This window comes from Pseudorca crassidens, chromosome 11 (assembly GCF_039906515.1).
Source record: "Pseudorca crassidens isolate mPseCra1 chromosome 11, mPseCra1.hap1, whole genome shotgun sequence".
Lineage (NCBI taxonomy): Eukaryota > Metazoa > Chordata > Mammalia > Artiodactyla > Delphinidae > Pseudorca > Pseudorca crassidens.
Genome location: NC_090306.1, coordinates 2366125 through 2381259, shown reverse-complemented (window position 1 = coordinate 2381259; position 15135 = coordinate 2366125). Strand labels below are relative to the sequence as shown.

Genomic DNA, 15135 nt, shown 5'->3' with positions numbered 1-15135 from the left:
CTGAATGATATTGATACTTTGTAGCTTTTTCCCATCTAGTAGTAGGTATATCTAACCATTTTCCTATTGTCAGTCATTAGGTGGTTTCTGATTTTTCCAACACAGTAAGTAAAGTAACAGTGAACGTCTTTGTATATAAAAACATTTTCCATGTTTAGGATAATTTTCTTAGGATTAATTTCCAAAGTGAAAATACTGAGTCATCATCAAATAATACCATCTAATTGTATTTTCCCAGTTGGGAAACAAGTGAACATTTTCTGGCTTAGTACATAGGGCTATACAAGCTTTGAAAATCTTTTTTTTTTCTTTTTCTGTTTTCACACCTGCTTTCTTATTATTCTCATGATAGCAATTGAAGTTGGGGATATTAGGTCATGTTTTTCTCATTTGTAAACTGAGTTTCTCAGAGTTTGTCGCCGCCCTGAGTTTGTATTTATAATACATTGTCGAACTAGGACAACGATCTATATCCTTCTTTTAGCACCAGCTAGTTGTGCTGATTCTTGAAGCTTAGCTGGCATTTAACATTTATTGGATTTAATCTTTGTAGTTTTTCTTGTTCACAAGCAACCTTCAGTATTCCATGACCTGTTGTTATTTATATTTTCATTAAGATGTAATCTGAGTCCTGTGCACAACATGAGATATGAAAGTAAATAATTTACTTACTTAGCCTAGCCAGCCACTCAGAATCTACATCTCATCTGTACATCTCAGTATAGATATGTCATGCTCTACAGTGAATGGTATTCAGTTTATTTTCACAGTCAGAGATGGAGGGGCTATGCAAACAATCAGCCTACTCAGACTGGGAAATAAAGTGATTCACTTTTGGTCTCTTTCCATCAGGTTTCAGTTGCAATGGATGATCTCCAGAAAGAGGGTAAAAATAAGTCAGAAGATGTAAAGTCTGTTCATTTTGAATCCAGTACTTCAGAGTCCTCAGTGCTGTCAAGCAGTAGTCCAGAGAGTACCCTGGTGAGGCCAGAGCCCAATGGGATAGCTGTCCGTGGCGTCTCTTCAGATATGCCAGATAGTAGCGCCCGTAAAACTCCTGAAACTGGGCAGCCAACCAAGGTTGGACGTTTTCAGGTGACAACTACAGCAAGCAAAGTCGGTCGTTTCTCTGTTTCAAGAACCGAAGACGAGATTACTGAGGCAAAGAAGGAGGGACCAGTGGTATCTCCTCCTTTTCTGGATTTGGGACATGACGTTCTTCCTGCTGTGATACCAAAGAAAGAGAAGCCCGAACTGTCAGAGGCTTCACATCTGAACGGGCCGTCCTCTGACCTGGAGGCTGCCTTCCTCGCTCGGGATGTGGACGATGGCTCAGGGAGTCCGCACTCCCCGCAGCTGAGCTCAAAGAGCCTCCCTGTCCAGGGCCTGAGTCATTCCTTCAACTCCTCTTACATGAGCAGCGACAATGAATCAGATATTGAAGATGAGGACTTGAAGTTAGAGCTGCGGCGGCTACGAGAAAAGTACGTGCGTTTCTCCTGTGAAAGGGTACCAGCAGAGCCGTATGAAGAGCTGGCTCCCAGAGCTAGAGGGTGGGGTGTACAAGAGCTGGCTGTCTGAAGGTAGTTCTTACAGAACTGCTTCAGCACCTTGGCATTACTCGTAGCATGTTATTGTTGTCAGTGGCTCTTTTGCGTTGTGAACTTCATCTTAGCTATTATTGGTCTACCAGATGAATCTGGTAATGACACTGGGATATGGATTACGATAGCAGGTTTTCTTGGTCACGTTTGATGAACTGGGTCCGGTTCGCAAGTTCAGTGTTCCTGTGTAGAGCTTCCAAGTCAGGAAATCTCTTTCTCCTAACACATCACCAACCATTTGTGGTTGGCTAGGAGCTTGCTGGAATTTGGCTTGGGTAACGGAGGCCAGCAAGAGGAGCTGACACACTTGAATCACAAGGTGACAGCAGTTAGATTCAGTACATTTGGGGGAAGGATCCACTGGTGAGTAAATACGTGAATGGAGGTTAAATAATGTTGTTAATTCTTGTTTGAACAAAGGTGGTTATATTTTTGAATTATGCTTGGTTATCTTTCATAGACATCTTAAAGAGATTCAAGACCTGCAGAGTCGCCAGAAGCATGAAATTGAATCTTTGTATACCAAACTGGGCAAGGTTCCTCCTGCTGTCATCATTCCCCCAGCTGCCCCCCTTGCAGGGAGAAGAAGGCGACCCACCAAAAGCAAAGGCAACAAGTCTAGTCGCAGCAGTTCCTTGGGGAATAAAAGCCCTGGACCAGGTCAGCCATGGGTGTCCCATCTTATGTTTTTGTCTCCAAATGTGTATATAACCTACGGAACATTTGTTAAATTTCGAAGGCGTTTGACTTCCCTAATACGCTTGCTTCCTTGCCTTGTCTACTCCCCGTATTTATAGAACGTCTTTTGAGTTTATGGAAGACAGGTCAGTGCTATGACCTATTCCTTTGTAATCCATTTTGCCTCCGTTTATAGTTGTTGATGAGGATAAAACACTTAGCTTTGCCTGCTAACTCGTGGAGCTCACATTTCACCAAGCTCGTAGGCAGTTGAGAGAAAATTCATTGTTCTTGTTAGTAAAGTCCAGGTAGATTCTTCCTTTTTAATGAATGAATTGGTCATAATTACAACAGGGATGAATGTAAATTTCATGTAAGTATTTGGGTATGTCATATGATAATTTCCTTGGCTAAAGTTTTTGTTTTATTTATCTGTATTGGAATAAAGAACTTGCTAGTGTTTATAATCAAAAAAATAGTTAAATCATAATCTCTGGAAATGAATTGTAGTTTGCCTATTTTTTATTATGATAGCGAGTTTTTACCATTTGGTGAAATTATGGTAATGTTAACAGATAACTAGTTGAAAAGTAAAAGCAGCTAAAAAAAGTTTATACCTCATACTTGCTCTTCAGTTCTAATATAAATATGTTGGAAAGCAGTTGTAAACTTAACAGCTTTCCATTCTCTGGAAGCTTTCAGAAACCCCAAGCTTTTCTCTAGCACATGAGAACCAGTTTGTTAGGAGACATGTGATGATAAGCTATAGCAGCTAATTCAGGTTCTGATCCCAATTTTGACCTTCTTTTTGCGTGGACTTCTAGCCACTAGCTACTAAGGAATAGAGAAGTTAGTCCATTTCAGGCCACCTGGCTAATGACTGAAAGCCACCTTTTAAGAATAATTTTAAATATGCATTACTCTCCAATCCCTACATCATTTTCGACATCTCTTTTGTACTTGATCTGACACATGTACAGGAAAGACTAAGCAGAGACTGTCTCTGGAACCAATTTGTATCATGATCCAACTCAGTGTTTATAAGAGGGTAAAAAAGGCAATGCTGAGATTGCAAAGTGGAATTCTCTCATGTCCACTGCACATGCTAGTCTTCTTACTCAGCTTAGACTTGGAATCATCCAAGTTGTCTATGGCTCAGCATCTTCAGGGATGGGGTCCTGTAGCCCTGTTGCCTGTTGAGTCTCCTGCTACATCTCACTTCCCCTCCTGTCAGTGAGACCCTTGCTCTTTGATCTCCTATAGTTTTTGGCCCATTATTAATCCGTCAGTGGGACACATTGGAGGAAAGACAGTGCCTGTCAGGTGCGGTTGGAAGGCTGTGCACGTTCCCTCATGCCGCTGTGTCTTTTGGCAGGTAACCTGTCTGGCCAGAGTGCAGCTTCAGTCTTGCACCCGCAGCAGACCCTCCCCGCTCCTGGCAACATCCCAGAGACGGGGCAGAATCAGCTGTTACAGCCCCTTAAGCCATCTCCCTCCAGTGACAACCTGTATTCAGCCTTCACCAGTGATGGTGCCATTTCAGTACCAAGCCTTTCTGCTCCAGGTCAAGGTAAGAAATCAGAGCAGCCAGCATCTTCCAAGAACATTAAAATGGACATATTGCCATATGTGGGACAAAAGCCTGGTGAGGAACCTGTTCAGGTGGGTTGGAGGAGCAGCTGACCAGGAACCAGCCGCACGGTACCCACATGGTTCTTTGGGCTGTAAGGGGAGTGGGTGGGATCACTGCTCCCATCGGGTGGAAATAGGTTTTTTCAAGGGACTACAGTAAAAAGTGACACCTGTGCCCTGTGAAGCCTCAGTGAGATGAGTGACTCCTTCGGGATCTGGGGCTTATGCTTTAGGACTAGACTGGGATTTCCTGGACCACATTCTAAGGAGTTTCAGCCATTTCTGAAAGTTAATGCATTTGATTAGCCAGCGTAGACTTCTAAAATTTCTAAGTATGAGAGACACATACTAAAATGAATTGAAGTCCATTCAAGTTTTTACCCATAATCTACTTCCCAAATAGAGGTTAATAAACAAATGTTTAATAAAATGATCACTCAGAACATTCCTGTAGAGGAAAGACCTTCTGGTAACATTAGATCTAGAAGCTGAAAGGAGTTGGGCATGTGGGTGGAGAAGAGTGAAATCAGGAATCTAGATAGTGAAGTAGGTGCTTTCGCCACAGCGCCACAGAAGTTAGGCATTAGGCCGCCTCCCAGCAGGATGAGTGTCCTTGGGGGAGGCGCTCGGTCTAGGCAGGTGGCGGGACTGCGGCCTGACCCTCCTGCCCCACGTCCAGGCCTGTCCTGGAAGCTCGTTCCTCTGTGTGCTGTCCTAGCGCATCTCACTCTCCAGCCTCGGGTTCTAACGTCTCGTAGCTGTGTTCTGTCTCTTCTCTCCCCATTCTTCCCTGTTCTTCCCCTCTCACAGGCTGTGCGAAGTTTAACTGTGCGTCTGAGCAGGTGACGTTCAAACCTGGTGGCAGGAGGACCCGATTTCTGAGTACGCCCTGCTTGGCTCTTTGTGTGTAACACCTTTACTCCTTCCTTGTCCTTGTGTTTCTGCCGCTTGGATCTGTTGTTTCACGCAGTCCATGTGCATTTGTCTTGGCTGAACTACTATTACCCTCAGAAGTTTGGGTCTCTGTTAATTATGATAAAAGATGTAGAAATAACAATAGGTTTCTGTAAACATCAAAATAAGTTTCTGGAAGAATTGCCTCTTCCTAGGCCCATGACAGAGGGCACGGGGTCGCTCAGCATAGCGAAATCTGGGCTCACAGTCCTGCTCAGCACTGCCCCCTGCTGTGGCATTAGAAGCCACAGAAAGCATCTTGGCCACTGGTACCGGGGAAAAGTTACACCCTATTTTTCTCTTCTTCTGCAGAGTAGGTTGGAATCTTTTTTTTTTTTCCCCTCAATTAAGCATAACCATCTATCAATTGAGAAGATGCTAGAATCTCTTTATTGGATGTTTTCACCACCACTACCCTGTAACTCCATGAAATCAGAATTTCAGAAAGGGTTTCAGTGTAGTTCTTCTTATAAGGCTTACTAAAGACTGAAGGGCCAGCACCTGCAAGCAAAAATGGGCTTTTTAACAAGAATGCTGGGATTTCTCAGCTTTCTTCCCCTGAACAGGGCACAATAGCAAGTCATCCAACCTCTCCAGCCCATCTCCCCATGTGTGGAATGCAGGTGGTCCTACACAAATCAGATAAGATCACAGGCACAAGACATTATTTCTCTCTGATTAAACCACACCTACCTGGCACGTAGCAGGTAGTCGGTAAACGTATGTTGAAATAAAAATTTTTTAAACAAAAATAAGGCTCAAGTAGAAAACCTTTGTTAGAGTTCAGGTAAAGATCTTCTCTGTTAAGGCCTCAAACTTCTGATGTGGTTACTGAAGTGCTTTTTAAATGCATGTGCTCGGACCATCGTCGTTTCTGAGTATGGTTCAGAGGTCCTTGGGCACTGGTCTAGGGCTGTTTAACAAAGAGGGAGGTGGAAGGCTTACCCAATTTAGTAGGGTTTTTTTTTGCGGTACGCGGGCCTCTCACTGTTGTGGCCTCTCCCGTTGCGGAGCATAGGCTCCGGATGCGCAGGCTCAGCGGCCATGGCTCATGGGCCCAGCCGCTCCGCGGCATGTGGGATCTTCCCGGACCGGGGCACAAACCCGTGTCCCCTGCAAAGGCAGGCGGACTCTCAACCACTGCGCCACCAGGGAAGCCCCAATTTGGTAGGTTTTTGAGCACTGAGATCAGTAGCTTTTCTGGCAAGGCTAAGCTGGACCAAGAATATTAGCTCCTTGACACTTAAGTAAGCATTTTATTTATATGTCCAGCTAGAAAGAGGAAAAGACATTAACAGTAGGAGACAAGTGTTTTGAAATAAAGTGTGATGTGTCAGGCCTGTGTTATGTAGCCTGAAATGTCTAAGAGGGAAGAAAGAGAACCAAGGCTTTTTTGTGAAGGAAGTGTAGTGGTGACAGGTACCACTTCAGATTAAATAATTCAGTAAATTCTCATCACACTCTTAAAGGTAGGTGGTATTACACTGTTGTTCAGGTGAAAGTGATTAGAAGTATTAAATTTTATCACTTCCTTTTGGGTCTTAAAATTAGAGGCCCTACCTCTGTTGAAGGCATGTCAGTGTACATCACGTAAGCCTTGATGAACAAATCACAAGAGGCAGGTTTAAAGCAAATATGGAGGGCCCATGGTTAGGACTCGGTGATTTCACTGCCGTGGCCCCAGGTTCAATCCCTGGTCAGGGAACTGAGATCCCATCCTGGAAGCCGTGCAACGAGGCCAAAAAAAAAAAAGCAAATATGGAAAGAGAACCGGGGCTCACAGGCATGGGGTCTTAACTAGTCTCCGATGCTTTACTCTATGCTTTCAAAATAGATAATGGTTTGGAAGCACGGCTTGGCTTAATGCTTTATTTATGTTCAAAAGTTGCTTGTTTTCCACATATTTTTAAAGATTTTTCTAGGAGGGAAAGGGTTAGTATTGTATGTCTAGGATGTGGAAATAGAGTGTTAGCCAATTTAAATTAAAACTGTAACAATGGTACCATCTGTCAGCCTCCTGTGGTAGAATTGTTAATGCATTTAATTGAGTGCTTTGTTAACAACCCGGCAAGAGAAGCAGGAGCGGGGGACAGGGTCGGTGGAGAGACTGCTTGGGTGTTTGAAATTCAAGCAGTGAGACCCAGAGAGAGACTGGGGTTCATCCCGAACCTTGGTGCAGGGCATCGCTCTTCTAGGTACAAAGACTGGGTGTGGAAACTCACTTCTGCCAGCCGGGAACCAGCAGCCAGGAGGGTCCATCATACAGAGTGGCATCTGTGGCAGGGCTCCCGGGTCCCTCCAGTCCGTCTCCCCTCCTGCTTTCTCTTGCTGGGACTTTGTGTGCTGTTTGGAGATTCTAAATATTTTACACTGATGTTTCCTTATCTTTAACACATTGCTCTCTCTTTGTGCTTCAGGGAAGATGGTGAAAAAAGTCTGTCCTTGCAACCAGCTCTGTAGTAATTATCCTTTCTTTCTGTTACTTCCGGCCCTTGATTGCAAAGCCTGTTGCGCTTGAGGTCTTTGAATCCCGAAGCCTCATGACTCTCGGACTCCCAGCTCCCGTCCGGCTAGTCCTGCACCCTTTTCTGGTGTCGTCTTTAACATGCTCAGTTGCTGCCACTGGCTGTCCTTCCAGATTCAAGGTCGCCTCACAGTGCTTTCATTGATGGCCCCGTGCCCTGGCTCTGTGACAGCTGTGGGTGGAGGCGCCTGCAGATGTGCGTAGGGGCCTCAGGGAGGCCTGGCTCCTTGGGAGAGAGTCCTGTAGTCAAAAACGTGCACCCGGCGCTGTGCGCCCACGGGGGTTCGGCCGGGACCGTGGCCTGCGAGAGCCTGGGCCCTCACATCGCAGTGGGAGCGGCTGCTGGGCTGCTGAGGGCAGGGACACTCCGTGTAGACAGGAGGCTTCTCGTGAGAGCGAGGACAGTTCAGCAGCCCAGCAGCCACCGAGAGGCCCCTCCAGAAAACTCTGTGCTTGGGAGACTGGGCAGTAAGCTGTGGCTCGTAGGGTTGTTACTAGGATCCGGCGGTGGGGTGGGGGCATGTATTACGGCAGGAGAACGTCAGAAAGTGAACTTCTGGTGGTAGAGGATGCACGACTTTTAGAGCTTTCAGCAGAACTGAAGAAGGTTCAAAGGAGAGTCATATCCTCTCAGGAAGGCAAGCAGCATTCTCAGAAATACCTGCTTTACCAGTGCTCTTCAGCACTCTAGTGCTACAGTGGGCCAGACGCACTCCCCGTTCTCCTGGGCTTTATTAGCCAAGTCAGCTCTTCCTGGGAGTTAATTCCTGGTCAGAAAGGGGATGTGTGTGTTCGTCTGTGTCCTTTAATGGGAAAGCTATTTTCAGAAGCCAGAATGAGAAGGTGAACTGTGAGGCTGACTCTCCCCCGTGGTGTAAACCCCACATTCAGAATCCAGTGTCGTGTAACAAGATGAGGCCATAAAGGGGCCTCAGCATCAGCGGCGACTGGCATGAGACCAGAGGGTGTGGTTCTAGCACGAGCAGTTTGTGGCCGGCAGTGCTCAGCTCCGCAAGCTTCTGAATTTGGCTTTTGACAGCTCTGCTCACTTGTGATTATGTTTTGTTTTCATCGTCTCGCTCACCATCAAGCTCGCGAAGCAGCTGTCATTCAAGGAGGATGGCGGTCCTCATGCATGTGATGTGCTTGCTCTCGGGATCCGCCATTAGCACGACCGCCATCCTCGCTGCCTGCGCTTCCCGCCCCAGCGCTGTCTCACTGCTGCTGTTCGAGGAACGCTGTCTCCTGTGCTTTTCCACTTTGCACCTGGGCCTCCTGTTCCACAGGGAGCTTACTCTTCCCTTTACACGGTGTGTGTGATAGCAGCCCCCGTGGCTCTGGCGGGCACTGAGAGAGTGAGCTGACAACACGTGCAGTCGGCCCGGCTTGTCTTGCCTTGGTGATAAGAAGCACGTGCCCCTCGCACTCTGCAGCTTCACCTCAGAATAGCTGTTCCTCTAGGACACGTGTGCTCGGGTGTGCCGTTCCTGGGTGGCAGGGTGCGTACCGGCCTCGAGAGCAGCAGTGGATTACAGGGGGCTTCTACATGGCAGAGTTGCTTCCAGTGTGCTGCTGTGCTCTGGTGCTGCTTGGATCTTGAAAGCAGGAAGATGCATGCATTTAAATATCTAGCCCTGGCAGTAGTTGGGGATCTTAAGTCCTAATGGCTCACAGCCTACCCCAACAGCTTTCATTTATTCTGCAGCAAATGTGAGATCTGGTAAGAAAGTGGGGGGTGACGGGAAAACACAAGACGTGACTTTTCTTTCCCTCTTCCCTAAAACTCGCCTCTTCGAATAATCGCCAGTGTGCCCTCCAGCAGAGCCGAAATCAGGCAGGACACAGACTCCTTTCTTTCTCATCAAACCATAGAAATAGAGTTCCTTCATCACAGCCCCAAAGCGTCCTCCCCCTCCGCACCCCTGCCTCAGCCGGGCGCGCATGAGAGTGCTTGCTCTTCTGGGGAGTGGGGGCCGTAGAGGCCTTGAAGCAGCGGAACTGAGGTCATCTTTGGGAAGCCACGCCTTCCTGGAGCTGAAAGACTCAGGCACACCGTAGAGAGCCTTCCTCCTGAGCGCTCTTGGTTCTTTACGCAAAGGAAATGGGGAGACGTTGAAGCCTTAACTCTCGCAAGTTTGCGTTTGCAGTTCATGTTTATGGGTCCAGGTGAAAAAGGTTTCCGACCAGAGCACGCTTTCTCTTGTCGCCCCTTTCTGTGAAAGAATGGCTGAAGACCATGATGGTCCCACGTGGTTTGGGAGCCCATCTTTCCTGGGGCTTGTCTTTGCGTTCCTTCAACTCCTCCATGAACCCTGCCCAGTGCTCCAGGGATCCCCTTCTCTTGCCCTGTTCTGCAGCATTCTAGAGCAGCCAGCCTCACTGGCCACACCGCACAGCTCTCCTCTCCCCCAGGTGATGCTGGGCGTAGAGGCCCAGCAGCGAGTGTCTGCGCTCCAGGATGCCATGAGGATGGGCAGGAGGAGGTCCCCGCCCTCTGTGCCTTCCCTCACCCGCAGTCGCTCAGCCCCGTCTGGAGCTCCTGAAGAGAACTGTTTCCCTTACCCTGGGATGCCAGAGCATTTGGCTACATAAGAGCCTTGGAACCTTCCTTTCCTTGCATGGCTTCCCACTTCACCCTCCCCATTCCGTGGTTTGCCATTCATCATCCTCGGAAGTTTTTCCTCTCCCTGAAATTACAACCCAAGCCTCTTTTAATGGTTGTACTCTGTTTCTTCTTCTGACTTTAGGGACCAGCAGCACAAACACCGTTGGGGGAACAGTGAACAGTCAGGCCGCCCAGGCTCAGCCTCCTGCCATGACGTCCAGCAGGAAGGGCACGTTCACAGATGACCTGCACAAGTTGGTGGACAACTGGGCCCGAGACGCCATGAATCTCTCAGGCAGGAGAGGAAGCAAAGGACACATGAGTTACGAGGTCAGTCTGCCCCTTTTGCCATTTTCCGGATCCATCAGAGTATCAGTGAGCACGTGTCTCGCTCATATGAGGGACCTTCTTCAGTAGCTCATGAGTTTTAACACTTTTAAGAAAACAAGACAAAAATCACCCAGGTTCCCTTTTAGTTTTCCTGCCCTGAATCCCGAGCTCTGTATCGGTCAGCTCAGTTTTTTCTTCCCTTTTCCTTTCACACTCTGAACTACACACACACAACACCACCCACCTCCAGTCAGAACAAGTATTTGATAAATATAAAGAGCCAATAATTATGATGGAAGGTTGTCTGGGTGTTGTTTTCAGTGTCCCCTGCAAGATGAGAGCAGCCCGCTTCTGGAATTCTGTCTCAGTTCCACCCATTTCACACCCACACCAGCTTCACACGGCGTTGTTCTCTCCTCAGGGCCCTGGCATGGCGAGGAAGTTCTCTGCACCTGGTCAGCTGTGCGTCTCCATGACCTCAACCCTGGGTGGCTCCGCCCCCATCTCTGCAGCATCAGCTACCTCTCTAGGCCACTTCCCCAAGCCCATGTGCCCCCCGCAGCAGTACGGTTTCCCAACCCCCCCCTTTGGCACGCAGTGGAGCGGCACGGGCGGCCCAGCAACACAGCCACTTAGCCAGTTCCAACCTGTGGGAACTGCCTCCTTACAGAACTTCAACATCAGCAACTTGCAGAAGTCCATCAGCAACCCTCCAGGTTCCAACCTGAGGACCACTTAGACCTAGAGGCGTTGACGGAGTAGATTGGGGGCAGGAGGTGGAGTGGTGAGGGGCAGGTGGAAGGGGGATGGGAAAGGAGCCTACCTACTAACTACTAGCGCTGCATTTAACTGGTTATTTCTTGCCAGACAGGAATGTGTTTAATACCGCTTAGAGCCCTCAGAGTGGAGAATCTCCCTGTGCTTTCACCGTTTATTGGAGTGGGATGAGAAGGAAAGAAAGAGCAGGTTTCTTGTGTATGCTTTGTTATCTCTCCCCAGCAGTGAGCGCTCGGAAAGAGAATCGTGTTGATCAGAAAGCTTCTAGAGCGCTCAGTGGAAAAGCAAAGCCCACCTGTGTTCTCAAGTAGTGGGGCTCTTCATCCTGGCACCCACCGCAAGTCCCTCATCCCCTCAAGAACATAAACCGCAAGACAAAAACCAAACTATTGGGCTCTCTCCTACCCTGTCCCCACCCCAGCCAGTCTTTAGAACCCAGTGAAAACAGCAGGGGACGGAGGTTCCAACCCTCTCTTACGATAGGTCATTAGTGCTTTAAGCAGATGGTATTCGCAGCTTTGACTGCAGCATTAGCCATTAGGAAAACAAAAGTAAGTTCCCTGCGGACATGTAACTTTGCCATCAGTTTTGATGTGGAAACACTGTGATATATAAATGTTGTTGGACAACAGTAGTTTTAAAAGTAAGATATGAAAGGTTTAAAAAGTTGAAAAAAGCTAGTTCTGTCCTTTACCTATTGAGACTTTACTTTCTCCTTTGTATTTCCATTGTATTAGATAAATAAATGTGAATGTAAAATTGTATAAATTACTGTACTTGAATACTTCTGTTCTCCCAGTATTGCTTGCTGGATGTTTTAGTGCCTTGGACTTCTATTGCTTCTGCCGTTAACATCAACTTCTCATCAGACCCCAGTCAGCAAAAGGGCGTATGGAAGGAAACCTTGGGTCCATGTGACCCAGCAGTGGATTATGCAATAAGGAAATTGAAGGAGTATTTTTTTTCAAGTCATTCAACAATTTTGTCTAGAGCAGGTGTAAGATGAGCAGGTGAGAAGTTGACAGTAGTGGTTAAAAGCAGAAAACTCTGTTTCAGGACAGGTGAGGAGGGGTGTTGTCACAAAATCGGGCAATTTACAAGATTGAGCGTGGTATGCGATAAGTGATGAAAGAAAAAGAAAGACTACGGGATGGGAGAACAGACTTGTTTTGAAGATAGGTGATGCTTGGCCAGTGGCTGCCATAAGCCTTACTTACCTGAGCTGGGCTTGAGCAGAGGAGACCTGGAAGAAATGGCTGAATATAAAGGGAAGGGCACGGGGTGGGGTTGGGGGGGGGGGGTGGGCGCTAGTTTTTAAGCTAGGAAATGTGATAGTGAAATGTCACAGATGGAGAAAGTTGTTCTAAGAAAAATCATTTGGATTGCTTCCCTCTTGGTGCAAATGTCCCGTGTATTTCTCAGCTTGGGGTACGGTAGTTTGTGGAAAGTGGACCCACATCTGAATTAAGCATTGTAGGAAAGAATGCTTATTCCTACCCGCTTCCTATATAATGTCCAAATGGTTGCAGGATCATAATCTCTTGCACCACCTTATTTCTAGAATTAACAGCTGATATTCTCACGTTCTCTGTAAACAGATATTCCCCTGAAGTAATAACTGCAACCAACCAGTATTATTTAGTGCTGTGCCTAGTTGTAATGGGCACTTCTGTTACTTTCAGAACTTTCAGGAAATACTCTCCTCATTGCCTGAGTTTGGGATCTCTGTTCTCCCAGAAGGTGGGGAAAGAAGCCAGGACTCTTAATTTTGGGGTGCTTCTTGTCTTGACTCTTGAGCTGGGAAACTGACCTATTCCAACCTCTTACCCACCTCAGTGGCACATCCCAGGAATCCCCATGACAGGAAGAGCCTGGATGGCTGTCCTGTCCTCCGGTGGTCATTTTCTTTAAGTTAGCCAAGACCCCAAAGATGCAAATGAGAGCTGAAGGTTGTAGGAAGGTAGAAATGAAAAGGGCAGGCGTTCCAAGCTTTGCTTCGAAACTGTTTACTTACTTTTTCTCTGCTTATAATCCTCGGGAGATGACAAGAGTAAGGACGGAACAAGAAGCACCAAGGAAGTGGGGAACGGACCCCGGGCAAGGAGGCAGGGCTTTGCAGCAGAGGAAGGAGGAGCCAGAGTGCAGCACGTGACTATTTTGTTTCTTGGGTTTAATCATTTTGAGATCTCTTCACTCACAGGTGGAAAGAACTGCTTTTATTTACTGTTTTTTTCCCCTCCTGTGGATGAAATAACTGAAGCCTAGAGGAATGAACCTAGTGCTACTGAACTGTTTAAATTATTTTTGTGTTAATAGTACACTTTGAGTATCTTTTTCCACATTAAAAAAATTCTTTCTGAATTATAAGTGTTTTCCTTACATTATTTAACAATGTACACTGTTTAAAAAAACAGACTAAATTCAAACCTTGGGGGTTCTCGGCAGCCCGTCAACCCGTGCGTTTGGGATAAACCCCGGGGGACACGCTTTCTGTTTCCGTTTGTTACCTTTGTAGATGAAACCATTCAAATAAACCAAACTTGCTTTTCTTGAGCTGTGGGGTTTCATTTTCAGCGCATGTCTTTTTCGTGATCTCATTAGCTCTGATTTGACTTGTGTGCAATTTATAACTGGATTCCTATCTCCAGGACCTTTTTTTTTAACAGCAGTTCTGACCTGAACTAAGATGCTGCAGACAGGCAAGATATATTTTCTGAAGACCATGGTAAGGATATGAAAATCAGAAGATGAACCTACGCCCAAAGCTGTGCAGCTCAGGTGAGGTGGCGGGAGGTCAGGGAAAGCCCCGTGCTCCTCTTCCAGAGGCGCGGCGGTGGCCTAGGGGCACAGCTTCCCAGATGGGCCTGTGCTCCAACAAACTCAAGACTGGGTACAAGGCCCAACCCAAAATGCCCTTAAAAAGTAAAACTGCACACTCATTAGTTGGGGGAAAGGATTATGAAACATCTAAACACTAAAAGAATTTGTTAAGGTGGGTGATAATCGCACATCCGAAATAGCTAAACAGCTGCTTATGTCACGCAGATTTTTGTGGTTTTCCAGTACATATAAACGTTGTTTACACTATAGCCTGTTACGTCTGCAATAGCATTATATCTAAAACAATATATACCTTTTTTTTAAGAATATATTTTAAAAAAATATTTATTTACTTGGCTGCACCAGGTCTTAGTGGTGGCATGTGGGATCTAGTTCCCTGACCAGGGATCGAACCCGGGACCCCTGCCTTGGGAGTGTGGAGTCTTAGCCACTGGACCACCAGGGAAGTAAGTCCCTAAAACAATATATACTTTAAAATGCTGTTGGGAAAACGCTCAACACAGGATTGCCAAAAAACTTCAATTTGTTTGTTTAAAAAAAAAAATCTGCGAAGTGCAATAAAAAGAGGTATGCCTGTTATTTATTTTGTTACAAAGTAGGATTTTATTTTGCTTTCTTAAAATGCCTTTTCTTTGGTCTTAGATTATTTCCTTATTAGGAAAAAATGGAGGTAGTTTCATGATGCGCCTATAAGTGACAGATGGTTGTAGATGAGTGGCAGCGAAAGGGGTCAGAGGTCACACAGTGACATACCGCAGGCCGCTGTCGAGGTTGGTGCGTGGGGAAAGTGGCCACTGAGATTCCTAGAATTTCTGCCTTTATTAACATGAAAGCTTAGGAATAAATAGTGAAGAGCCAAAGAAAAGGTGTGTGTTTGTTTAATCTCCGCAGGGCTTCCCAACCTGCCCAGCTTGATCTGCGTCAGGTTCCAATAGTGAAATCCTCTGGTGAAGTTGAGCATGAAGCAAGGTAAATCCCCGGAGGTAAAGCTCATTCCCTAGGAATGATGAGTCATTTCATGACCAACAAGCAGTTTTTGAAAGTCCCTTTGTGACAGAATCCAGTGAGGTGAACGGAGCCTTGGTCAAGATGAATCCAATTTCCTTTTCTTCGTGTCCTGGTTCTTCCTATATGAATCATAGTCTCCTATGGAAGAGAAAATTGTTCACATACAGCTGCCATGATGTAAA

General features: G+C 46.5%; 2 protein-coding genes across 46 annotated transcripts in view; one reads left to right on the top strand and one right to left on the bottom strand.

The window, feature by feature from the left end:
• WNK1 (WNK lysine deficient protein kinase 1) overlaps nt 1-13657 on the top strand; it is a 136058-nt gene extending 122401 nt beyond the window's left edge. For 11 of the 21 annotated variants that reach the window (XM_067756013.1, XM_067756012.1, XM_067756014.1 and 8 more), the window contains 8 exons: nt 853-1484; nt 2065-2264; nt 3658-3852; nt 4725-4817; nt 7286-7327; nt 9200-9226; nt 10140-10327; nt 10749-13657. In XM_067756013.1, the coding sequence (XP_067612114.1) occupies nt 853-1484; nt 2065-2264; nt 3658-3852; nt 4725-4817; nt 7286-7327; nt 9200-9226; nt 10140-10327; nt 10749-11066 (1695 nt within the window). In that variant the 3' untranslated portion in view covers nt 11067-13657. The remainder of the gene's footprint in view (nt 1-852; nt 1485-2064; nt 2265-3657; nt 3853-4724; nt 4818-7285; nt 7328-9199; nt 9227-10139; nt 10328-10748) is intronic. The other 10 variants (XM_067756010.1, XM_067756011.1, XM_067756023.1 and 7 more) reach the window with 5 other exon arrangements.
• Nucleotides 13658-14521: 864 nt separating this feature from the next.
• RAD52 (RAD52 homolog, DNA repair protein) overlaps nt 14522-15135 on the bottom strand; it is a 57958-nt gene continuing 57344 nt past the window's right edge. For 24 of the 25 annotated variants that reach the window (XM_067756068.1, XM_067756063.1, XM_067756067.1 and 21 more), the window contains one exon: nt 14808-15091. In XM_067756068.1, coding sequence (XP_067612169.1) covers nt 15030-15091 — 62 coding nt within the window. In that variant the 3' untranslated portion in view covers nt 14808-15029. Of the gene's footprint in view, nt 15092-15135 lie in introns of all 25 variants that reach the window. The other variant, XM_067756075.1, reaches the window with a different exon arrangement.